Below are 27,941 nucleotides of genomic sequence, written 5' to 3'. Positions count from 1 at the left end.
ACGTTTAGGGCCTAGGCCCTTCATCGGAAAAGGGGGGTGGGGAGAGGATTCTGAAATAAATAGGGAGAGGGGGTAGGCGGACTGAAGATGGATAGAGGAGAAGATAGGTGGAGAGGAGAGATTAAGTGGGGAGGTAAGGAGGGGATAGGTCAGTCCAGGGAGGACAGACAGGTCAAGGGGGCGGGATGAGGTTAGTAGTTAGGAAATGGAGGTGCGGTTTAAGGTGGGAGGAGGGGATAGGTGAGAGGAAGAACAGGTTAGGCAGGCGGGGACAAGCTAGGCTGGTTTTGGGATGCAGTGGTGGGGGGGGGAGATTTTGAAGCTGGTGAAATCCACATTGATACCATGAGGCTGCAGGGTTCCCAAGCGGAATATGAGTTGCTGTTCCTACAACCTACAGGTGGCATCGTTGTGGCACTGCAGGAGGCCCAGGATGGACATGTTGTCTGAGGAATGGGAGGGGGAGTTGAAATGGTTTGCAAATGAAAGGTGCAGTTGTTTATTGCAAACTGAGCGTAAGTGTTCTGCAAAGCGGTCCCCAAGCCTCTGCTTGGTTTCCCCAATGTAGAGGAAGCCACACCAGGTACAATGGATGCAGTATACCACATTGGCGGATGTGCAGGTGAACATCTGCTTGATGTGGAAGGTTATCTTGGGGCCTGGGATGGGCGTGAGGGAGGAGGTATGGGGGCAGGTGTAGCACTTCCTGTGGTTGCAGGGAAAAGTGCCGGGTGTGGTGGGGTTGGAGGGGAGTGTCGAGTGGACAAGGGAGTCGCGGAGAGAGTGGTCTCTCCGGAAGGCAGACAAGGGTGGGGTTGGAAAAATGTACTTGGTGGTGGGGTTGGATGCAGATGGCGGAAGTGTCGGAGGATGGGGAACTGGTATGCGAGGACCCGGGGGATTCTCTTTTGGCGGTTATTGCGGGGATGGGCTGTGAAAGGATGAGGTGCGGGAAATGCGGGAGACACAGTTGAGGGTGTTCTCAACCACAGCGGGGGGGGAAGTTGCGTTGAACAGCACAAATTGTGAGATATTATTAGATGTCTGACTCCTCAGGTATCTGATTCCAGGATTCCTCTCCAGAAAGGCACTGAATTTACGTCTGCAATCATCTTTTGGCTGTATCTCCTCTTATGGAAAAAAATCAATCAAAAGTTCAATATGTTCAAAAATCCACAGGTGATTCAGGGTTATGATCTGTGATCAGAATACAACCCTACAGTTATACTCCATTCCCCCTTGCAATACAGGCTAACATTCAGTCAGTGAAACAGTGTCACCTGTTCCCTCAGTAATGCTTCAAACATCATATCGGCCTTTTTGGGAGTGAACCCATGGAGAGTGACTGGCCCAGATGGTGTCCCTGGCCGAGCACTCAGATCCTGCACGAATCAGCTGGTGAGGGTACTTGCTGACATCTTCAACCTCCCTTTCCTAACTTCAAGAAGACCACCATCATCCTGGTACCAAAGAAAACTCAGGCAGCATGCCTCAATGACTACTGCCCAGTGGCTCAGACCTCCATAATTATAAAGTGCTTCAAGAGGTGAGTCATGGCTGATGTGAACTCTGGCCTCCTAGCCTGTCTTGGTCCCTTGGAGTTCACCTACCATTGCAACAAGTCCACGGCATACATCATCTCCTCTGCCCAATGGAAGAGGGTGGAAGACCGGGTTGGAGGGGTGTTTTGATTATGTTGACATTTCGAGTCGAGACTGTTTTTCTGAAAAAGGGTCTCGACCCAAAACATCAGCTTTCCTGCTCCTTTGATGATGCTTGGCTTGCTGTGTTCATCCAGCTCTACACCTTGTTATCTCAGATTCTCCAGCATCAGCAGTTTCTCCTATCATGCATTAATAATTGGCTTTGTGATGCAATCAGAATTCTTACATACAAGGGCAACTTCAGAGTCTAATTAAAACCAATCACATGACCGGGGGTCTGGAGTCACGTATGGCCGAGACCAGGTTTAAAAAAAAGCAGCCTTCTTTCCTGAAAGGATGTTAATGAAGCAGATGTGCTAACAACAATTAATGATATTTTCATGGTTGCCATTACTGAGATTAGCTTTATGTTCCAGATTATGAATTTAATTAAAATGTCACAAGCTGGCATTATGGAGAAAGAACCCGTGTTCCCCAGAGCATTGGCCTGGCCTCTGATTACTCATCTAGTGACGTTGCACTACCAGCATCACCCCCAAAATGAAATAATTGAATTTGAATTCCATAGGCTACCTTGATGGGATATGTACCTGGATCATTTCTAATGCCCAAAAGTGGGACTAATACAGCCACTGCTACCATAACCCTTTTGATAATCCACCTTCTATAATATTTGGAGCAATTTTTAGATGAATTTGGTTATCCCAAGTCCAGCAGATTAAAAACCATACCCAATTTTATAGCAGTACATTCTTTGTTTAGTTCATCACATACATAATAGAAAAAAAAGTCAGGCAGTTTATGCACAAAGGACATTTAATATATTCTGTATAGAGACAATAAACATGAATCAAGGAATCAAAATAAGTAGAGGAGTGTTTGCAAATAACTAACATGGAACGAATGGATGCAAAAAAAATTGACGAAATAATTGATTGGACTGAGAAAAGTAATAGAGCTTATCAGAGTGGAAGAAAACAAATGAGTTGTGTGGAGGTAATAAGCATTGGAGCAAGAGTAGATGACTGAATAGAGACAGTCATGGTGTAGATAAAAAAAACAGTGCAATAGAAATGGGAATAGTTCCAAACATTAAGTACATTTAAAATATAAACAGGTTAGAGAGACTTGCAAGTCAATCTGGTTGAGAGGTGATAGTGACCTTTTTGCAGATTTTTAACACAAATACACCTCCATTTGGTAGATTAATTGTGGTGAATAATCAAAACAAAATGGACTTTGGTCTGTTTGGGCCTATCTTGTGAGATTAAGCGTCACAGTGGCAGCACTATATACCACGAAATAATGGTCTAATCAAATGTAAAGAAGTTCACTATTACCAAAATAAAGAATTCCAACTGAAATGAACCCAACCAAATACTTTCTGACATTGACATTAGTGTCTATAAGACAGTCCATACTCTGACAAGCCTACAGGTCATAGAAAAGGTGGCATGGAGGCTCAGTGGTTAGCACTACTGCTTCACAGTGCCAGGAACCTGCTTTGATTCCAGCCTTGGGTCTGGACTGTCTATGTGGAACTTGCACGTTCTCCCATGTCTGCGTGGGTTTCCATGGGTGCTGTCGTTTCCTCCCACAGTCCAAAGATGTACAAATTAGGTAGATTGGCCGCACTAAATTGTCCTGTAATGTACAGGCTGGGTGGATTAGTTATGGTAAATTTAGGGTTAGGGTGGAAGGTCTGGATGAGTAGGAGTAAACCCCAAACCCCATCCCACCCAGTTGGGGACAAAGACTCAGGAAGCAAGCAGGATTCAGGAATGTGGATGTCTTTATTCTTATTCAAGGAAATCACTGGTTCAAGCAAGCAAAGGGCTAAAGATTCCCCCTGCATCTGGCCTCGACATGAGAACCCAGTTGTTCCCTTAATCTTTAGCTCAAATCAGAAGAAAGATCAATAACATGTGGTTTTTACAATACAATATTTTTATACATTTTGTGTTACAATAATCACATACAATATGGTCACTGTGCCCTTTGCCTTATTCTATGCATCCAATCATGTGAATCAGCTAATCAATGATGGACACTCCTGTGGATAGCCTTAGGTTCCCACAATCTATTGATGTTTAACAGACATTGTGATCTCCAAGCCTTGGGATCTTTCTATTTATCCAATTAATTCATATTCCTAAGTTACTGGCTGTACTTCGGACATGTCCCAGATTTGCTTATCTTTAAGAACTGCTCAAAATCTGTTGCCCATTGTATTCCTTTGCTATCTCTATCAAATTACTCATCTTATATTTTCCCACTGTTCCAATCACTTATATAAAAAATACAAAAGACAGCTGATTCTAACTAAATTCTGTAGATTTGTGATATTAATTCCTATTATAAAGTTAGTTATATGTAAGGTTTTATAATTACCTCCACTGTTAGCAGTCTTTAGCTAATGAATTGCCTGCAATTCGTTTCTTACAGGATATGCCAGATGAGACTAACTAACGTTCACATCTATGTTTGAATCTTTCCCCCTAATGCTTTTTAGTTATCAATGTACCTTGTTGTATACTTGCATCTATAATTATGTTCGAATCTATGTCTATGATTATCTGAAAAATTTTTAACTAGAACCTATTTCTTTGATATTGTGTATAATTCTAAAAAAAACTAATTACTGTAAAATAACTTCAGCTGCTGTTTTCACAGCTGAATGAAGAGTGAGGATGACTGTGTTATGTGCTGAGATTCATTGACATTATTCTAACTGATTCTTTTCACCTAATTGGACAATATCCTTTCATTAATGAGGCTGGAATCAATCACTCGAAGTAGTTTAATGAACTTGTTTAATTCTTCAGATCTTTATGAACCACAGTTGCACAATTCACCTGTGTTTGTTGGTAAAAGTTTACCTTCTCCTTTAATGTTTGTTACAAATCTTCAGACTGCATGTCTTTGGATATTTCTTATCAAGCCTATCTCTACCAACATTCCTCGCAGCTGTTGTTCATGCAAATCGCCCTTTTGCCTCGGAGTAATCACTTCCCAAAGGTACCGTTGTTTTACTTAAATGCTGGAGCAGGCTTTTAATTCTGTTTTAATCAGTTTGTCAGCCATTTTGTGTCTCTCAAACATGGGCAGCTCCAACAGTACCCTCTTTGTCCCTAGGCCAGATTATGGTCATGGGGCATTATTAACAAAATGCCCAAAGCAAAGTCCATGAGCAATTTTCTTTCAGCAATGTCGCATCCATGATCGTCTTCCCTATGTTTGATGAACTGGTCATTTTCTTTCATCATTCCACTAATGTCCATAGTATTGATAGTACATAGCAGGGCCACCTTCTTGGTCTGTGGGCCTTCTGCAGTCGTCTTCTTCATTATTCTAGGAATGAAATCCTTGAGGAAGCCATAAATAGTATAACATAAAAACACAATGATGATAGGGTGGGATCTCTTAAGAGGGTCAGTACTGACTCCATGGGCTGAATGGCCTCTTTCACATTGCAGGGATCCTTTGACTCTCAAGTTAAGTCCATGAATCAAAGGCAGAAGGAAGTGTTTCACAACTTGTACAATCAATGCTTCGATGTCATCTGGGTGAGAGGCTTCAGAGTTAGCAGACTTAACTTTGGATGAGGCAATAATGTATAATGACCAGTAGTTAAGATAAAATTCTTATTATTGGAACAGGGGCTGAATCTTGTAGAGGGGATATGTTCTGTGCTGTCTGCAAGAGAGCCCGAAGAGTTTCCACATTGCCTGTTTTTAAAGAAGGTAGATTATTGTTTAACTGGAGATTGACTCCTAAATATGGGCCACACAGGAACCTGGTTTTCTTGTGTATGAAACACAAGTTGGTATGTAGGTGAATCAAATAATTAAAGGGGTAAGATGAATTTGGTCTTTATTTCAAGGAGTTGGATTTTAAAAATGAGGAAGTCTGCTTATGAATGTATAGGGTCACAAGACTACATAAGGAATCAGAGATCCTCCTTTGAATGGCTCCACATTGCTGTATTATCAACACCCCTCTTTTTAATGAAAGTTATAAAATATTTAATGCTGTATCAGGGGACAGGCCACCTCTACAATTTCCGTGAAACATCTCACAGGAGCCAACACCATGACACTTTGGGACAGGTGACCAAAAACTAGGTGAAAGAGCAACTTAAAGTAAGAGTGGTGGAACAGTTCAGTGAGGAATTTAGGGCATAGACAGCTGAAGGCAGGTAGCAAATGGGGGATCAAATTAAGTCAGAAAATCACAAAATTGGACCATTGTAGAGACTGCTGATTGCAAGGGCTTGGAGTTAGTTACAAATGTAGGGGGAGTTGTTATAGTTATCAAGAGATTTGAATATAAAAATGACAGCTTAAAATTAGAGGCGCTGCTTTGCAAAGGGCCTGTGGAGGTTAATGGTAAGTGAACAGAATTTGATGCAATTTAGGATAGTGGCAGCAAAGTTTTGGAAGAGCTGTAACTTACAGTAGGTGGAAGATGTGAAGTCAGTCAGGAGATCATTGAAATTGTGCAGTAATTAGCCTTTTACTAAACATTTAAAAAACCATTTAAAATATCTGTGAATTTGTTTTCAATGTCAATGTTATCCCGTGAAATTTGAAAACTCAAAGAAAAGCTAAATATAATTATTTCAACATTTAATTTGATTTTTTTATTGTCATGTGTATTTTGTTACAAAATACAGTGAAAAGTATTGTTGTTTAATGTCACCACTCTCCTGTGCCATCTTAAAACACAGAAAAATAATCCAAAGTGGAGAATATAAAGGCAAAAGAATAAACAAATGTGGAGAAAGTATTCAACTTAACAGTCCTTCTTGTTAAATGCTCCGCCATTGGCCATGGGCCTAGTTGCCAGGCGTGAGCTCCTTCACCGCACTGATGCTGAAACAAAAGTTGCCACTCTTCAATGTCATCTCACTTCCATTAATGCCATTATGGTTCCTCGCCAACTCAGATGCCACTGATGCCACAGAGTTTCATACTGGCCCAAAATTGTCTCGGTGGGCATCTCCATGTATCTACACTGGACACAGACATCACTGGGAACCCAAACTTAGCTCTGCATGAGTTGACACTAGGACCGCCTCATCAGTAAAGAAGCTGCTGGGAACCAAAACTTACCTCTGTGCCACAGCCACGAATCCACATTGGGCTCACTTGAGTCTGCACTAGGCCTTCTTGCCCACAGCCACAACTCTGTGCTGGGTTCACTCACTGTCCACTGCCAATGTTGTGACTGAGCTCTTCAACAAGAGAAATATTAAACATCTGACAAAAAAAACAAAAAAGAACAGAGGATGGAATGGACCAATAAAACAGCTTTTATTTGAATTTACTTTTATTGTTGATTTGTTATGGGTGTTTTAACAAATAAAACAATCCAGTCAGTATTTCTATATAAATACGAAATGCCAACCTTCTCAAAGTTTAGTAGCCTAAAGTTACAAGTGCTTATTCCTGTCTGATTGACTGTGTTGTGGTAAATGTCTTTCATCTTTCCCACAGCCATGTTTATTAAAGCAGGCAAAGCAATGGTTAATGGTGAACTACGCCTACTTACACTGCAAATCACAGCAAAAACATCACAATGTGAACAAAGACTATGAAATCTATCTCTGCTATCCACCACAGTTCTTAATAGTTTCACATAAATGATCCCCATATATGTATTTTCAACAGTTCGTTTAACTTTCATTAATGGTATGAATGATTAAATTACAAACCCTGGCAAAATTTCAAGGGGAAACAATCCATGATGAATGCAATAATATAGTGTTATATTTGTAAGCACGATTTTTGGTATATTTTACAATTTCACCCAGAAACAAAGATGGTATAGAGAGTAGAATATGTTGTGAATGAAAATGTTCTGCTTTCTTAAATTGCCTCTCTGTCATCCAAAGTCAAGCATTTTATTGCTGTTCGTTCTTTATATCTAAGCACATGTGAACATATAACATTTAAGCAGCTTGTGAAGCTGTTAAAGTATTTATATAGTTTGACTTGCCAATTGATTTTCTTTAATTATTTCATTTAACCAAGTCATCTAAAGAGAATTGAAATTTTATTACAACAGTCCATCAATAGGAATAACTGTTTAATTAGTCTATGCATAGAAAAGCCCATCTAATATTAAAAATTTCTATAATGGACATGGAAATGAACAAGGGCACCAGACCAATACAAAAGTTTTTTTTAAATACCTGGGGTCAATGAGTGATGCAGCAAGATAATAATTGACATGAATTGATCCCTTCAGTCATTATATTAAGACAGATGGTGTCTTTGCAATCAAAATAACAGTTAAATATTGTTAGCGTGACTTTGAAGTTCAGAAAAATCTGGCAAATATTTCTCTTTTATTGTTCTATAAATTAATTCAATCTAGAAATAAATCTATAAATAAATTTCTTAATTTAACTTCATATTAATTTATTAATGATGCCTTCAAAATGATCATTGTTGAACCGGTTCTTGAGTATGTTTTGTTTGTGACTTAACTGAATTATATTATTGAATACTTTCCAGATAAAATTCTATAGAATATTAAATATATTTGTAAAAGTTAGATTGAGCAACAAAGCAATCCATATTTTACAACCTCCCCATTCACCACCTTCCTTTCCCCCTTAAAGTACTCACTAATTTAGTTTGTGATGTTAGCTTAATTGAGATATGTTGAAAGCAGCCATTTGCTTTAAGTCATGGAATTGGTATCTACAGGAAGTACTGTATATGGGAGGCAATTTCAGAGGTGGCAGGAATCAGTTTTGACATCTATTCACAGCAGTTTTTGAGATGCAGAAACAAAGAAGCTACTACTGTCAGAAAGCAGATGGACTGTTTTGTGCTATCAAATAAGTAGGATGCTCTTGTGAGTTCTGATTCTGTTCAGATCAAAGAGAACAGAACAGGCGACTCTCTTGACAACTGAACGGAGAGTCATCAGATCCATAAAACTAAGACTGGGAATGAAATAATTGTCAAGGAACACAAGTTTCAACTTGGTGTGGCAGGTAGAAGTGATCCTTCTGGGCACTAGGACTAACTATGGGTTGGTTGCTAAATTACTACATATCTTCCAAAATGTGGTACTAGGTTTTCATAAGACATATTTCAATTGTATTAGTTTATATAAAAGTAACTTTTCTTTCACTTGATGTATTGTTAGGTCAAGTTATATAATTTTTTAAAACTTGTTACGTATTGTTTAATAAATTTTGATTCTAAATTGTTACAGTAATCGTCTTACAATATTATCTTTTCTCCCTCAGTTTCCATCAGTTTCTGGGAAATTAATTTTTTTTAAAAAATCAATCTTCATGGAGATCAAAGGAATAAAATACTGGCTTCTGTGATTTAAAAAAAAATTCTCATGAAATTCAAGTGTGGAAGCAGATGAACAACAGGTTGTCCTTTTTAAGTAAATATCAGAAATATGATTTAGGTATTTTATCCTTTAGATTTATGTCTTCAGTAGAAAAGAGAAGCAAAACGGAGATAAGATTCAGAGGTCTCTACAGACACTTTACAGCTTGATAAGTGAAGGGTAAAAGGCACACTATTGTGGAAGGCGCAATAACACATATTTAAGAGAAGAAAGTAGTAAATTTGATTACAAAATTCAGGCTATGTCAGTAATTAAATTGAGCCAAGAAAAACATTTGGGTATAATAGGTAGCCTAATATTGCAACTATCAACGCAGATATCAGACAAATAAGCAGAGCTGAAGAATATAATCTAAGAGAGTGACACTGATCACATGTAAGAGCATCAACAATGTTACATTTGTGTTCCACAAAAGAAAAGATAAAGTTAGTGGCAAAATATTGAATTGGGAAGAGATTCAGATGGAATTCATTTTTCAGCAGATAATAAAGTTCAGACTATGGGATTGTTGGATGGGAAACATGAATATAATTTTCAAACTAATAGGAGGACATAGACAAATTGAAGGCAGAGAGACATTTTGTATTTTACAAACAGGATCAAAGCAGGCATCCATATACCCAATTAGGATGTTGTGGGTCAGAGAAATTGATATAATTTTGTCATCCTTATTCACTGATCATGCTTCTGGCGAGCAATATCTTCTAGCTGTAACCATGATTTGCATTGCTACTCCTTTCAGTCTTCATAATTATAAACGTTGAGGTATAAACAGTATATAAATAGTGACTTTTCATGTTTAAAGTAACTAACATACTATTGTGATATATACTAATATCAATTAGGCACTTGAGTGGGAATTGAAGACATCTTTGATTCAGTGTAGAGCTATTTGTACTATTCCCTCAATAACTTCAGCAGGCACATGTAAGAGTTCCAGATCAGTATAGGCTGGCCATTTGGGGTTGGAGACTTTTCCAATCCCAGACTTGCCGGTTGCAAAGGCACAGAAAGGACCTCAAAACAAAGGAATTTATCTGTCCCTGCTTGTCAATGGGATTTGGTGTGTGGTCATCAGAGATACTCCTGGTCAAACCAAACACTTCGATTGCCTGCCCTGCTCTGTTGAAATTTGTGATATGATTTATATGGCCAGTGGAAGCTAGTGAAGCATTAGCAGGCAAGTCAGAACCAGGGTCACTGGCAAAGGTTCCTGTAAGTTATACCCAACTATTATGCCTAAAGTTTTGAAGAAGCAAGGTATACCATAAATATATTGTAACAGACTTCAGTAATACCTATTCTTACCTAACCATTTTTCAATATCAAAAACTACATATCAGTCCCATTAATCCATCATCACAATATGCACAGACTTAAACTGGATTCAAAAAATCAACATATTTTTTAATATTCTCACCTTTGTTTATATTCCACATAAGCAATCCCTCTCTATGACTATAATCAACTCCAGCCCTACAATTCTCCGAAACATACATGCTCATTTCATTCTGCCTCATAAGCATTCCTGATTTTAATTGCTCATTGGCAGCATATTCAGTCAGCTAAGCCCTACACTTCTTTGTCTTTCGATCTCACTTAACTCTTCAAATGAACACCTTAAAACATGCATCATTGATCAAGCTTTTGGTCAACTGACTTAATACCTCACTGTAATATATATTATAGTACTCCTGTGAAGTCCCTTAGGATGTTCTAACAAGCTAAGGACACTCTATTACTAAAGGTTGTTGTTTGGTTTTCAACTACATAAAGTTGTGTTGGGACCACAACTAATCAAGTTATACATTAACAATTTGGATGAAGGAACTCAGGCCATTGTTGCTAATTTTGCAGACGACACAAAGATAGTTGAAGGGACAGGCAGCATTGAGGAAGTGGGCAGCAGTAGAAGAACTTAGACATGCTTAGCGAGTGGGCAAAGAAGTGACAGATGGAATACAATGTGGCAATGCATAACGTTATACATCTTAGTAGGAAGAGGAGATGTAGACTATTTTGTAATCCGGAAAGGTTTCTAAAATTTGAAGCACACAGTCTTAATTCAGGAATCTCTAAAGATTAACATGCAGTTGGTGATTAGGAAGGCAAATACAATGTTCGCATTAATTTCAAGAGGGCTAGAAAACAGGAGAGTTGTACTGCCAAAACTGTATAAGGTTCTGGTCAGACCACATTTAGAATATTGTGAGTAGTTTTGGGCACTGTATCTAAGCAAAGATGTGCTGACATTGGAGGGTCTCCAGAGGAAGGTTACAAGTCTTCCCTGGAGGATGAGGAAAGATTGAGAACTCTGGCTTTGTATTCAGAGTTTAGAAGGATGACGGGTGATCCAATTGAAACAGAGGATACGGAGAGGCCTGGATAGAGTGGACGTGGATAAGATATTCCCACTAATAAGAACAACCAGGACCAGGGGGCACAGCCTCAGGGTGAAGTGACAAGCCTTTAGAACTGAGATGAGGAGGAATTTCTTCAGCAAAAGGGTGGTGACTCTGGGCCTCATTGCCGCAGAAGGCTGTGGAGGCCAAGTCATTGAGTGTATTTAAGACAGAGATAGGTAGGTTCTTGATTAGTAAGGAGATCAAGGGTTATGCGGAGAGGGCAGGAGAATGGGTTTGAAAAATTGATCAGCTATGATCGAATGGCAGAGCTGAATCAGTGGGCTAAATGGGCTAGCTCTACTCCTTTATCACATCTGATTCATTCCTATTGAATTCCTCAGTAATTAATGAAGTAATTTTATTTGTAGATTAAGACCAGTTGAGTGCAAGATTGAAATAGTCTGCTTTAAGATCTTCTGTCACCAAGGTTGCAGGGATGGTCAAGGACAGATTGCAATGTGTCAATAACAGTTTTGTTAGTCATGACTATTTATTTCATTCTTTGATTTGACTGGTTGAGTTCCATTAATGTTCTTCTGTCAATAGGCAACTACCTCAAACAGTCAGTGTATCTGACAAACAACCCAATAAAATAATATTCACTCAACCGCAGCCAAAATAATAATGAGACACTGTTTGAATTCTGAAATATTTTAAACTGTGCAAGAAGAAATATAGTTAGTCTTTAATCAAAGATTTCTAGGCCAGCCTCCTTCTTTCCACCATCCGTGAATGAAGATAAGCCAATAAGTACTTTGTTGCCTATTTGCTTACTTACGTCTAGTTTTATTCAACTCTAACCTCTAAGCCCTGTGTTTGCTGATCTACTTTGACTCCCAGTCTGTCTACACCTGTTTCATAATTCTTATTGCCAAATTCATATTCCTCCAAAGTCTCGTCCCTCCCTTTCTCTAGCTTCTTTCAGCCCATCACAATCTCTCGATCTCTTCAGTTTTCCATGCACATCTTTGCTTTGATAGTGGCATGACTGATAGTCAAATCAGCAGCTGTGTAGGTTCTAAGCTGTGGAATTCACTCCCGCAACTTCTCCACCTCTCTCTCCTTTTATGTTTTTCCATAAAACCTACTATTTGACCAGGTTTTTGTTATCTTGATGTATCTTGTTTGATAATGATCCTGCAAAGTGCCTTTAACCTGAGTTTACTTTTTTATAGGTGAAACAAATGCAATTTGTTACTGTTATAAATAATGAAACTTCAAAGGTTTACTGTTCAATTCTCTAAACTTTTAAGCAGGATTGTGAATTCCTGAGAATTAACTATAAAACTGTAATCTAATTCAGTGGCTAAGATGACATTTCCACTGTTCCTAGCCGTTGCAAATTATTAAATTAGAACGCTATACTGTCAATGACCCTCTGATGGAATAATTTCTTTGTCAATTTAATCAACAATTTTCTATTTGTATTGATTTAATGATGGACTACAGTTCTACAGGTGGCACCCTCCAATGCCATTCAAATTACTCAAATTAATCGAATTCGGATCCTTTCCTCAGCTGTACAGGTGTTGCTAACCTCCAGTAGGGGTCAGTGTATAACAGTCAAGACCAGAAACAATCAAATTTCTCCTGCCAGACTGAAATCAATTGTAGCAGTCATTCTGCCACCCTGCGTTAGAATAATTAAATCAACCCTAGCCAAGAACCCTGGCCTGTGTAGTTCAGTTACTCACTAGACACACTCACTAAGGTAGTAGGAAGGTAATATTTGTTCAATGTACTCGTACAGTTTAAATAAGTTTTGTTTTATTGTGCAAGTTTTATTGACTGGCAAAAGCATTAATAGTTTCTAACATTCGTCAGAAAAACACACTTCTAATTGCACTCCAACCAGCCTCCAGGAACAGTCATTTTGCTTCTCTCTTAACTCAGTTATGAAGCTATTCAATAGAGGGCTGAACAAATTTTTTCTTTTTTTTAACAAGTAAGAAACAGAGCTAGTTTACTCCCTGAATAGATATACTGTTTGTTTTTTTTTCACTAGACACCGGTAAACTTATAATTCAGCCGGCAGGAAAGTGACAGGAATGGATTGATATGAAATTCTGAAAATCACACAATCTTACATAAATAGAAAGTAAAATCAGGTGGACAATGTTATAGCTTCAGATTCCCTGCAACTGGATTACACTTACTACTTGGACTGTTTCCTAGCTGATTCACAACATAGGACTACAATGTAGAGGAAAGCGATTGTTTATTTTTCTGCGATTAATATAAGATTACAGTAAAATATGATAAAGGTGATTTAATGTTCCTATGTTAGTAGGGAATGACATTCAAAAGAACGCATCTGGGAAATTCATTGTCAAGAATTAGCTAATTATTTGTCTATTCATTTTAACAGTAAATCATAGCCTATGCTCTCCTGATTTCGCAAAATAAATTGTAAACGTATTCAAGCATGGAATAATGTCACCTGTTCATGAATCATAATTCATGAGTGCATTTAAATGTTTCATTTCCCATAACACAGATCAAGTGGCTGTTGTGTTTTAGTTATTTGGATAGGACAGTTAATGTCTAACTGCAAGAAAAGTATCTTCCACTTGTAAATCCTAAAACCTCTGCCACACATTTGCAATAAAAATGACAGAAGTGGTATTTTGTCTTTTTTGCTTATGTGTGATACTATTACAATGGGAAAATACTACCATAACAATATTCAAACTTATGCTGGTAAGAGGCAAATAATGTTCATACCATGTGGATACCAGGCAATGACCATCTTCAACAAAAAAATCTAACCACTTCCTCTTCACAATCAAAAACATTACAATCACTGAAAACCACACCATCAAAATTGTGGGCTCATCATGGACCACAGCTTAATTGGGCAACCTTCATAAATCCTATTACCAAGCCAAGTCAGATGCTAGGTATTATGCATCTGTTATCTTACCACTTCATTCTCTAAAACATGTCCACATTCTACAAAGCATAAGTCAGGACTGTTGCCTGGATAAGTGCAACTCCAAAACACACACAAGGTCCAGCAACATCCGTGATAAAGCAACCCACTTGACTGACACTCCTTAACCACTCCAACTTAAATACTCACTCCCTCCACTGCTGACCAAACATGACTGCAGTCTGCACTATTCACAAGATTCTCTGCAATATTTGTGAAAGCTACTTCAACAGTATTTCCTAGATCTGCAATCTCTACCATTTAGAAAATCAAAGGTACCAAGTGCATACGACACCACCACCTGCAACATCCACTTTAAACAACATCCAACTGACTTAAAAACACTCTCATAGCACAGTGGGTCTTCTACACCACACTGATGGCAGCAGTTTAAGAAAGTGGTTCGCTATCATATTCTTGAAAGCAATTAGGGTGAGTGATAAATAATGCCCTCCATCCCAGGTGTATTAAAAGAAATTCTCAGGCTTCTGAGGCATACACTATTTCCAAATATCATTTAGAAGTTTTTGACAATACATTTCACTGCAACTGTTATCAAAATGGCTAGCAGCAAAACTTCTTTTTTATTCTTATTTATTCAAGGATGAGGGCATTGCTAGCCAGGCAGCATTTATTGCCCAAAGGCAATGTAGGCCAGGTAAGGATGGCAGATTCCTCCCCTAAAGGATGTTAGTGATTCAGATGGTTTCCTCCTGCCAACTTATTCATAGTCATCATTAGATTCTTAATTCCAAATATTCACTGAATTCAAAATCCACCATCTACAGCAGCAGGATTTGAACCCAGGTCCCCAGAACATTATGTGGGTCTCTGGATTAACAGTCCAGCGATACTACCACAAAGGTAGCACCTCCCCCTTTTGTTTTTACTTTTTGATGCTTATTTATACTTTTTGATAGCAGTGAATATAGTCAATTGATTAAGCATTATCAGTAGTCAGAAGTGGCTTTTTCCAGCCATATTTGAGAAATAATAATTTGAAAATCTTAATTATAAAATCTTAAAAATAATTGTCTGATTTAGGTTGATTCCCTGAGGCAGTAACCCTGCACAGCATTCTCCAGTGATATCAAGCAAGAACTGGGGAATTGAGGTGGTAGTGAAACAATTCTCACCAATATCCTTAGTCTGTCCAGAAATATCAAATTTTGGGTTTACTAGGGCCAGTCGCCTTGTTGCTGGTTGAAAACAACATAAAAAGCATAGGTTGCTTTTTCCGTTTCAGCTGAAGCAGATTTGGATTATGTTTACACTTTACGTTATTTTCTGCAATAATTTTTAGCTTTCTAACTTGGACCGATCTTTCTTTTCATTGCAAGGTAAAAGGAAACTGCTTTACTGTTTGACCTTAGTGGTTCAATTTATGAAATTTGAGACTAAAGTAAGAGCGCGTGAGTGAGTGATGTGTGTTCTGCCAGAAGACAGATTCTTAGATCATTATATATTAATGCTTCATCCTGAATTGTTTTCTAAGCTGTTTCCTTTCAAATGTGGTTTGCCATTGTTTTTCCACTCACAAGGTAGGGCAAGGAGATACACTCCAAGTCCGCTTCAACTGAAACAGGAACTGAACCCATGCTATCAATGTTGTTTTCAACCACCATTAAGTTGACTTGTCCCTGTACACAGAAACTAGTTGATATTTATGTGCAGTTAAGGATTCTGGCAAGAAGTTTGTCACTGCCACCTCAATTCCCACAAAGTGTGCCCAATTCTTCCTTGATATCTATGAAGAGTGCTGTGCAGGCAGCAGCCTACAGTGTTTACTGCCTCAGGGAATCAAACCTGAATCAAACAATTATCTCCTGGTCCGCTTTTGTTAAAAAGTTGCTAAGCTATTTACAGTGTGTATGTTAACATGATCTGGATGAAGGGACTGCGGGCATTCTGGCGAAGTTTGCCGATGATACGAAGACAGGCAGGTAGTACTGAGGAGGCGGGGAGGCTGCAGAAAGATTTAGACAGTTTAGGACAGTAGTCCAGGAAATTGCTGATGAAATTCAACGTGAGCAAATCAGAGGTCTTGCACTTTGGCAAAAAGAATACAGGCCCGGACTATTTTCTAGAAAATAGAGAAAATTCATAAAGCCGAAGTACAAAGGGATCTGGGAGTGCTGGTCCAGGATTCTCTAAAGGTTAACTTGCAGGTTGAGTCCGTGATTAAGAAAGCAAATGTAAGGTTTTCACTTATCTCAAGAGGGTTGGAATATAAAAGGAGCGATGTGCTTCTGAGACTTTATAAAGCTCTAGTTAGGCCCCATTTAGAATATTGTGTCCAATTTGGGCCCCACACCTCAGGAAGGACATACTGGCACTGGAGTGTGTCCAGCAGAGATTCACACGGATGATCCCTGGAATGGTAAGTTTAATGTACGAAGAACGGCTAAGGATCCTGAGATTGTATTCATTAGAGTTTAGAAGGTTGAGGGGAGATCTAACAGAAACGTACAAGATAATGCATGGCTTAGAAAGGGTGGACGCTGGGAAGTTGTTTCCATTAGGCAGAGAGACTAAGATCTGTGGGCACAGCCTTAGAATTAGAGCGGGTAAATTTAAAACTGAAATGAGGAGACATTTCTTTGGCCAGAGTGGCGGGCCTGTGGAATTCATTGCCACGGAGTGCAGTGGAGGCCAGGACATTAAATGTCTTCAAGGCAGAGATTGATAAATTTTTGATCTCGCAAGGAATTAAGGGCTATGGGGAGAGTGCGGGTAAGTGGAGTTGAAATGCCCATCAGCCATGATTAAATGATGGAGTGGCCGCGATGGGCTGAATGGCCTTACTTCCACTCCTATGTCTTATGGTTTTAACATATATGTAGCAAATTTAAGCCTTGTGGAATCCTATATTCTAAAGGTATCTTGTCATACTCTTTCAGTTTGTATAATGATGTGAATTAAGTGAATGTGTGCTATGAACTTGAACAGCTGAGCCAATTTCTTTTGTTTAAAATTTACAATCTGAATTTACTCAAACACAACATTTTCTTGCAGCTTGTCTAACATTGGCAACTTTATACTGCTAAAACATTCATCATTTCATGTATCCTCCTATCTGAAAACATCTTCAGTTAATGTAGAGTTTAATGATAGCAGGGTGTATTTCCATGGAATGGAGAAATTCTGTTGAACTTTTCCCCAGTTACAATAAACAAGTGGAAGAACCTCCATGGAAATCTACCCCAAATCAGTTTGGTGTTTCCCATTATTACAGATAATTTCTACTTAAATAAATTTAAATAAATGTTGATTTGATTTTAGAGCCTGTGAAAATAACAAGTGCCCACCCTCCAAAATCATGCATCTTACCACATGTAACCCAGTCAATACATTTTATGCAAATAGACAAAAACAGTCCATTGCCATAATAGTTATTCATCTGTATAGACCATTTGGAATCTTGCACCCATCTTGAAAAAGGTGGAAACAAAATGCTGTATAGTCATACACAAATACAACAACCATGGAATATCAGAAAGTATTCCTTCATGCCACACTTATTACTTTGCACGTTACAATTCAATCATTTCGTGAGCAATTTTCACTCAAAATATGAATAAAATTTCCTGAAATACGTTTTAACCACATTAGAAAGGTACAAAACATAAAAACAGTAAAAACAGCAGAAATATGTTTTGCTCAGAGACAAAGTTGTCACAAGTTGTTACTGTTTGTCCAGCTGGACATTGGTGTAGTTTCAGGTGCTGCCTAGCTTATCAAGGATGTAATGTACCTTACATGCAAACCACTGTCTAAGCGGACAGTAGTATTCATTGTGAAACTGCGCAAACTCTGGTGTCTGCCGGATTTCCCTCAGAAAAGAAGCATCAATGTCAGATTCCAGCAAGACCAAAAGAAGTGGGAAAGCAAACAGCATCAAGCCCAACCCCACCAGAAGAAGTTTCACAAAGCTCTTTGCGAGTGCATTCAGATGTTTGTTGCTTGTTAACAATTCAAAGCTGCTCGTGAGTACTTGTTTTACTTGCTTTAATTCTTCTTCTTCAGCAATCAGAGGCGTGGTTTCATTTGCATCTAACTCATCATACAAGCTTCCTTCATCCCTCTGATTTCCAAACTCATGACTATTAAAAAGCAAGTCAATTCCACGATCTTCTACAGGAGTAGGCAGGACACTGGCACTTGGATTATACACCAATTCTGATATGGTTAAAGCTTCATCACTATTTTCCTCTTTGTTCTCACATTTGAATTCACCCATGTCTCCTTTCTCAGTTGGTGGCTCTTTTTCCTTTTCTGCTTCAGAAGTAGATTCATCATTCAACACCAAAAACTCTCCACCTGAAAAGTACAAGAACAGTTAAAGATCTTAACTTGACATTTCACAATAGTCTTCTCCCTGCTGAATGTGAGTCGATGTGTGAGAGACTGCAGGTGAAAACTTGTCTCCTACATTAAGCTTTCTTAATGGATTTCATAACTTGTCTATTCACATCTTATTAACGGCAGAATAATTCTTCTCAAGTCATCTGAGAAACCTGGTCCTAATTATCCAATTGGAAGATGGTAGGTTGAATAAATGCTACCTTGACCACTGAACATTTGCTATTTTCTTCAGCAGAGCGTAATCTGGCTGCTGTGTTTGTTTGTACTTTTTTCAGTGCTTGAAAGGGCATAGATAGTACTGGACTTAGAAAAGGGATTTTGATGACTACACTTGATGGGGCTGGTTTCTAACTGCTCTGGCCTTTGCTGATTAAAATGGCAAAATAACCAAAATGAAAAATCAGGTGAAGAATTGTCACTTCAAACTATGTGGGATTGCAATAATTTCTTACTGCAGGAGTACAGGAGAATAACAAGTATATTTGCTAAACCAATTTTTGGTTCTTAAATGACAACAAAAAATGGAGTCAATAATCAACAATGAGTTTAAGAAAGTGAATCTGAACCTGACACATTTAAATAAAATTATATAGTTTGGTCTCAGGCTAGCATTTTGCTGTCCACACAGATCGACATGGGCCACATCCAGTATTTAGCATTTTTTTTATTATCGATTAAAACAGAATAAACTGGACTATTGTGTTCATTTCTGGGCCCTACACTTAAGGAAAGATGTCAAGGTCTTAGACAGAGTTCAAAATAGAGTTGCTAAAGTTTTACCGAGGATGAGGAGAAACTGGAGTTACTTGGGTTGTTCTCTGTCGAGCAAAGGATGCTAAAAGATTTGACAGAGATATTTAAAATTATGAATGATTTTGACTGACTAAATAAGGAGAATCTGTTACTCGTGGCAAAAGGGCTGGTAATCAGACAACACAGATTCAAAGTGATTGGCAAAAGAGTCAGAAGTAATGTAAAGAAACTTATTTTTATGCAGTGATTTGTCAAAAATGTATAGCCGAAGTGGTAAACACAGATGGTCATATTCAAAGGAGAACTGGCTAAATATATGAAGGAAAGAAATCTACATGATTAACGGGAAAAGGAAAGCAGCTTGATTAATCAGATTGCTGTCCCAAAGAACCTATATGGCACAATGGATTGCAACATCTCTTTCTGTGCTGTGGCTGTGGGGCAATGAGACCTGAGCAGAATGTACAATGACTATGTTGTATAATAATGTAAAGTTGACATCAGTATCACATCGTTATGTAGAATGATCTGAAGGGAATAGAAGCTCGATTAGAGTCTTCAGAGATGTGCATATCAGCAATATTGTAAACCATGAGTTCTAATGAAAAGCACTGAGACACATTTAGGAGACTAATTAGAGTTAGTCTCCATACATGCTGACAGAGTTGGTGGCAAGAGGAAGACAGTGTAAACTAAAAGATGTGTCAAATGCAGGCATTTAAGTGGCTGGTTAGCTCAGTTGGCTGGATGCTGGTTTGCAATGTAGAGTAAAACCAACAGTATGGGTTAAAATCCTGCACCACTGAGTTTATCATGCAAGTCCCACCTTCTCAAACTGTCCCCTTGCCTGAAGTTTAACCCTCAGGTTAACCACCACCAGTCAACTCTCTCTAATGGCGGAGCAGTAATATGATGATTTTATTTAAGTGAACCTCATGGTCAAGAAAGAAGAAAGAAAAGTTTTCAAGAATTATCCAAGATGTCAAGGTCACCACAGGCCACAGAGGACTTAGAAACAGACCCAAAGGCAAGGCATCAATAAATCGGACCTGAAGCAGTAGGTAGCAGGATAACTACGATCACAGTCAAAGGAGCATGCAGAGTTTAAGAGTCATGGAGTCAACATGCCATTTCCAGGTGATCAATGGACTAAACCAGACCTAGGAGTGGGAGGTTTAGAAGAAAAGATTTATGAAGTATAGAACAGCTTCAGAATTAAAGGGTAAAAGGACCCGGCCTATATGTGATGGGGACTGTTTTGAATCATGTAGGTGCAAGACAGAGTACTGACGAAAATATAGAATTATATGAAGAGGTATTGAGGACATTTGATGCTTAATCAGTATGAGCAGAAATTTAACACTAGAACATGTGAAATTTAATCAGATGAAACAGAGATGTAAGGAAAACATGGATTTGTTCATAAATGACCTTTACCCGCTCCTTTCCCTAAAACTATGCCGTCTCATGACTGACCCCTCTACCAAGGGGAATAGATGATCTCTATTCACTCTTTCCGCACTCCTCATAATTTTATACACCTCAATCATGTCGTTCCTCAATCTTGTCTGTTCTAAAGAAAACATCCAAGCCTATTTAGGCTCTCCTTATAGGTCAATATCTCCATCTTAGGCAACATCCTACTGAACCTCCTCTGCAGGCCCTCCAGTGCTATCACATCCCTCCTGCTGTGAGGTGACCAGAACTATACACAGTACTCCCATTGTGGCCTGACCAACCTCCTGTAAAACTCCATCATTACCTCCTTGCTCTTATACTCTATGCCAGGACTGATGAAAGCAAATGACCCATTTGCCTTCTTAACTATTCATGTGCTCTGCTGACTTCACGGATCTGTGCATAATTATCCCAAGATAATTATCTACTCTGTTTGGCTGTGATCCAACTTCCAAAGAACTATGTACCTGAACCCTGAGCTTCCTGTTGCCTGCCACTTTAACACAGCACTGTGTTTTCTGGCCAACATCTGTGTGTCAGGCTTGCTGCAGTGCTCCAGTGAAGCTCAGCGCAAGCTGGGAGAATGGCATCTTAATTTCCACTTGGAAACCCTGCAGTCTTCCAGACTCAATATCGAGTTCAATAATTTTAGGATCTGAGCATCTGCTACCATCTCTTTACCCCAACCTCTACACATCAGACTTTGTCATCACATGGGTTGCTACCACAAACAACCAATTGTCAGCAACTACTGATCCCAATTAGCAGCCATTGATCGTCCCAGACTGACGATTACCCATTCTTATGTCTGCCCAACTGTTTTACACTCTCTCTGGGAACCAATTCTATCTATTGTTTACTTCTCCTCCTCCCCTCACCCCATCTTCAACATATATACCTAGCTAAAATCAATTCTGAAGAATGATCACTGGACCCAAAACATTAACTCTACTTTCTCTCCAGAGAGGCTGCTGGATCTGCCGAGTTTTTCCAGCAATTTCTGTTTTTGTTCCTGATATCCAGCATCCAGAGTTCTTCGAGTTTTTTTTTGTCAAACAATTTCATAACAGCAGATGAACATTGTGTGTCAATATCTTGCAGAACTTAGATACAGCTGGAATTGTTACCTTTTGCTATTATAGGAGAAACAATTTCAGCAATAGTAATTTGAGAAAGCATGTCATAATTAGCATCACAACTGGATTATAATTCTCATAAGTTACCTCACTTGTTAATTTTTTCTCGAACTAAATCTCTGACTAGGGAGAAAGTGGTACTCACAGCTAATTTACATTTCTACTAGACTTTTCCTATATAACCACATCAACTACTGCTGTTCATATCTTTTCATATTAGACCAGATTGTCTATTTATTATCTTGAATTCAGTGGAAACATTGAACATTAGATACACTGAGTTGCAAGCAACAAACACCTTTTTGATTTTGGTCAAAGCAGTTTGAATTCGCGTCTAAGATTAATGAACCAAAGTGAATTAAATAAATCAGCCTGTTGACCTGTAAATTTTCCCAATAATCAATTCTATCAGTCAGTGCCTGTGATTCAAAAATAATCTTACAGCAAGGGTAACATTGAACAAAGATATTACCAGTTCCTTTGGCTCTGATCTTTGGCCCATGTTTCAATAATCGAATATATACATCCCTGCAGCAGTAATTCACAATCCAAAAATGAATGTTTTTCCTTGTCTGGATCTTTAGCAATCCTTTCACCATGTCTACTCCTTTTAAATCATCTGAAAATACTGTAAAACAGTCATTTTCTTCCCTATTCTAGGACTTTTACAGACTTGTCAATGGAGCATACACAAGTAAAATATAGATTAAATGTCAACTGTGCGAAAGAGTTTGGAACAAGCCATGAGGGAATTGAAGACTAAGATTACAGTTACTTATAAACTGCTTGCCTGAATCAACTGTAATATTGTACTAAAAAGACTTGTAGGCAAGTCTTAAATGAACACCATAGTATTTCTGTTTGCTTATAATATAAAAGTTTGGAGAATCGAAATTTCTACGTGCTCTCACCTCAACCCATTTTCAAGTGTACAGGAAACAAAAGCTGACATTTCGGCCCTAGACCCTTCTTCAGATGAAGGGTCCACGCCCGAAACGTCAGCTTTGGTGCTTCTGAGATGCTGCTTGGCCTGCTGTGTTCATCCAGCTCCACACTTTGTTATCTTGGATTCTCCAGCATCTGCAGTTCCCATTATCACTGATACCATTTTCAAGTGTCATGGTTTTCAAGAGCTACATAGTCTGGGTTTGTTGTTATTGACCAAGGGTATCTCAACAATTACAACATAAATTTAAGCAGCCTGAACTACAACTGAAGTAATGCAGGTATGGTAGGAAGAGATGTTGCAAAATATTATAACTGCACAAGTGTATGCAATGTGCATGTGAGAAAAATTTATACAACACTGTGAAATTTCACTTCTTTGGGAGAATCATGTAAAGTTCATTACTTTCAAATCTTGCCCCTTTTTAGTTGCTGGGTTGTGACATGCTTGATGAATAATGGGGTGTCTTTACAGAATTACAGTATTGTTACAGCACATGAGGCTCATCATGCCTGCTCCACCTCTTCAAATAAGCATCAATTATCTAGTGCCAAACTCCTACACTGAGTGTAAAACTGTACTATAATATCCCGAGTTTCAAAAAAATGTGAGGTGATCTCATTGAAGCATGTAAAATTCTGAAGGGCTTTGACACAGTCTGTTTCCCTGGCAGGGAGCATTGCCTGAGGTTAGGGAACTGGCAATTTAGAATTAGAACATAGAACAGTACAGCACAGAACAGAACAGGCCCTTCAGCCCACAATGTTGTGCTGACAAATTAAAGTGAAGAATTTTTCTATCCCTCAGAAGATTATGAATCTTTGGAATTCTCTGCTCTAGAGTGCTGTGGCTTCAAGACAGCAGCATCAACATGACTGTGACTGGAGACTTCGAAGGTACAGCATTAGGGTGAATTGATCTTACACTCCGGGAGAAAACCAACTGCTGCTAACAGAGTGATCACATCAAGAAGATAATAAGTAGCCTCATGGTCTAGCAATGCCTCACTGCAGGGTCTCCTTCAGGCTTCAGAGAAGACAATAGGTATAGGGATGGCAGCAGACCAAGGTGCTCTGGACAGAAAAGGCAATCCAGATTAGCAACCATGTGTTGAATGGAACATTGATCCAGTACAGGAAGAGGATGAAAAATCTTCTGTGTTCTGCAAGGGTAAGTGGCACCATGTGACATTTATGAAAAGTGACAATCAGAAGGACATCAAGCAGTGTAAATGTGTGAGTGTGGAGGAATGTTCCATAGAAGTTTGGTTTGAAAACCTCAGCAGCAGATAGAACATATCGACTGAATGCGTGGGAGCCATTTCATGCTGCATCTGTTGTACCAGTTACAGGAGAACGCGGGGCTGCAACAGTAACTGGGGAGGCTCAAGAGCTGTTATGGTGTGCATGGTCATAACATGTTTATATGGCCATTTGGATGACTATCAGCATAAGAAGATTGCCTGTAATAGGCAGAACCACTCAAAACTAGTGAAAGTTTCCTGGGCATATGAATCATTTCTGCTGTACTGGATGAGGCTATGGAAACTGTCAAGTTGAACCATGCCTGCACAGATGCAGAGGCCAGAGTTGTTTAGCAATCTGGTGAGGACACCTCAAGTGTGGTGCTGACAAGTGAACATACTGGACCAGTGCCCAAAACTCTAGAGAGAAAAGGAAGTGTGCATAACAATCAACTAAATCTTATGCTGAAGTGTGTCTAACTAAAATAAAATTTTCACTTCAATATGTTGACTTGAATTCTTTTTAAATATTGTTAATATCGTATATTGTATATTACAAGATGAACTGCAGAAATTCACTAAGATTCCTTAGACAGCACCTTCTAAACCCATGATCATTACTATTTAGAAAGACAAGGGCTGCAAATACATAGAATACCACAACTACCATTCACCATCCTGTCTTGGAAATATAATGCTGTTCCTTAAGCACAGCTGGGTCAAAATCCTGGAACACTCTCCCTAACAGCATTGTGGGCCTACTTACAGCAAATGTACTGTCAAGAGGACAGCTCACCACTACCTTTTCTAGGGCAATTATAGTTGGGCAATTATTGCTTACACAGCCACACCATCCACATCCCCTGAATTAATAAAAATAAACCTGATTAAGACTATCCTGGGGCTTCATCAAGTGCTGACATCATTTCTTTTTGATTCTGTTGATCTTCTTCATGTGGATAGATCCTGGAGCTGTGATCTTAGAGATGAAAGATTGACAGTTCACCCTCCCGCAATTATTACTGTGTTTTCCCCTATAAAGTCTCAATCCATCACTTAAGCCTCACATCAGATATGTTCCACACAACCACTTAATAGCCATGAACCCTTGGGATTCCACTGACATTGCATTTTCTGTCAATAATCTGCATTCCATCATCCTTGCCACATCCTCTAACATCTTTGAGCTTCCTACAGTTACCTTTAACTCTCAGGGCTTCTAGATTAACCTTCCTAGTATGACCCTTACTCTACTCTACAAGTTACATGTTATAACATTGAAGTTTCCTGTATGGACCAGTATCTTCCCACTATGCCCCACAAGAGATCATAGGAATATCACGTTCCACACTTGTTCAGTCAGAAGGAGCTGACCTTCAGAGCATCCTTCTCTCCTTCTCCTGACCTTTCTGGGATCTCTGTTGAATGAGAGCCATTCATCAGGCCGCAACGTGACCACATTTGGTGAGTGACCATAGAGATGAAAACACACCTAACCATGCTTCTCATTTATTTACTTTAGAATATTAGCTCTCTGGACCAAAAGGCCCAGGTTTAGGTCCCAGCTTCTCCAGAGGTGTCAAGTAACCATTTCTGAACATTAGAAAATGTCTTCAGGATTATTAGTGTGTCCATTAAGTTGGCTAGTTGTGACCAATATTAACTCAATCCAATAATAATGATCTTTCTGACACTTTGAAGGAACGCACTTTCAAAGTGACTACATGTGAAAAAGACATTTGAGAAATGTTATGCATCACATTCCAGGCCCTCTTTACCACTTTCTACCCCTCTGCCACAGTGATCTACCAGATTAAGCACATCATCCTTGACCCACCCAATATAACCATTCCTTTCCTCTCTGTTACCCTTGAACTTAAATCCACAACTATCCACATGTCCTTTTCTCCATCCCTGAGTCCAACTCAATACAGCCAACCATGCCAACACTAACCTGACAGCTCTTGTTATATCCATGTCGCCAGTTTTGACAGATTCCATGACATCCTGCTGTCATGTCATCTGAAGCTTCATCTTCCAGTGTGCCTCATTTTACTCCCCCTCACTGTGACTGTACAGTCCAGTACCAGATCAATCTCCTAGGACTCCACAATTGACCCTGCCCTTTAGGACCATTTTCTCCAACTGTCTTGCCCATCAGATCTTTCAACCACCCTACAATAGAACCACAACTTTTTGGTTCTCTGCTACAGATAGCTCTATACCCTGCCTTCCCTCCCTAAATTGGAAAACTTCTCTCCATTTTTTTCCTCCATTAAAGCTTCCCTCCTGTCCATTTGCCATACACCTCAACAGCACACAGCAGTCACAGTGGGTTTGATGGCCATCACTTACTTTGAGTGCTCTTATTAGATTAGATTAGATTCCCTACAGTGTGGAAACAGGCCCTTCAGCCCAACAAGTCCACACCGCCCTTGAAGCATCCCACCAGAACCATCGCCCTGTAACCCACACACCCCTGAACACTACGGGCAATTTAGCATGGCCAATCCACCCAGCCTGCACATCTTTGGACTGTGGGAGGAAACCGGAGCACCCGGAGGAAACCCACACAGACACGGGGAGAATGTGCAAACTCCACAGTCGCCTGAGGCTGGAATCGAACCCAGGTCCCTGGTGCTGTGAGGCTGCAGTGCTCACCACTGAGCCACCCTGCCGCCGTTATTGGCCTGCCATCTTTCATCACTGAGGGTGCTGCCCTATTACTTATTCAGTGGCTTTGCCAAGTAAATCATGCCGCAAACATTTCAACTTGTGCCACAGAAACCAGTCTGATCCTGGATTTGCTGGCTAAGTTAGAAAATTCAGGCTGCCTCTGAAATTGAACATTTATATACAAACAACTATAAAATCAAAGCCTCCCTGAGAAAGTTACTTTTCCTATGCCCCCCCTACTTATGTGAAGCTCATTCAACAGTCTCCTCATATCTGAATTCAACTCCCACTTGAGACTGGAGCGTAAAAATCTGTGCTAATGTTCCAGGGCAATACTAAAGGAGTGTTGCATTTCTGTAGGATCTGTCATATGGGTTAGATGTCACACTAGAATCAGATGGATGTGAAAGCTCTCACTGCACTATTTTAAGGAAGAGCAGGTGAGTTATGTACTTATCCTCAAACTCACAATTAGAAATCCGATCATGATCAAATACCCATTTGTAGAAGCCTGCTGTATGCAGATTGTTTGCTTTTTTGCTACATTTTGGCAGTATTTTAATAGTAATTCATTGTTTTAAAAGTGCTTTGGGATGTCTTTGGTCAAGAAAACCTTTCTGCTCTAACCAGATCTATATTGTGACATTTTCTAGTTTCTTATGCATTTTCTGAAATAGCAACTTCAAGCTCATCTTACCCATGAAAAGTATCTCCTCCTTCCTTAATTCCATTCAACAGCCACCCAACTAATATTCTGTCTTAATAAAATGTGAGGCTGGATGAACACAGCAGGCCCAGCAGCATCTCAGGAGCACAAAAGCTGACGTTTCGGGCCTAGACCCTTCATCAGTCTTCCTTGAATTCTTTGTTCATTCATTTAGAAAATCACAGTATCCATTCTAACACATCTTCAGCATTGTCCAGCTCATGTTTGATTTCACTCTCAACTATCAAATCATTTTTTCTTATTCTTATCCACA

At 39.2% G+C, this 27,941-nt stretch overlaps 1 protein-coding gene across 5 annotated transcripts in view; it reads right to left on the bottom strand.

Annotated features, from left to right (window-relative positions):
* Window positions 1-6,977: 6,977 nt before the first annotated feature.
* Window positions 6,978-27,941, bottom strand: part of frmd3 (FERM domain containing 3) — a 208,152-nt gene continuing 187,188 nt past the window's right edge. For all 5 annotated transcript variants that reach the window (XM_048527462.2, XM_048527463.2, XM_048527464.2 and 2 more), the window contains one exon: window positions 6,978-18,704. In XM_048527462.2, the coding sequence (XP_048383419.2) occupies window positions 18,103-18,704 (602 nt within the window). In that variant the 3' untranslated portion in view covers window positions 6,978-18,102. The remainder of the gene's footprint in view (window positions 18,705-27,941) is intronic.

The sequence above is a fragment of the Stegostoma tigrinum genome, chromosome 3, assembly GCF_030684315.1.
Source record: "Stegostoma tigrinum isolate sSteTig4 chromosome 3, sSteTig4.hap1, whole genome shotgun sequence".
Classification (NCBI taxonomy): Eukaryota; Metazoa; Chordata; class Chondrichthyes; order Orectolobiformes; family Stegostomatidae; genus Stegostoma; species Stegostoma tigrinum.
The sequence above is the reverse complement of the archived record's forward strand: the minus strand, read 5'-3'. Positions and strand labels throughout refer to the sequence as shown.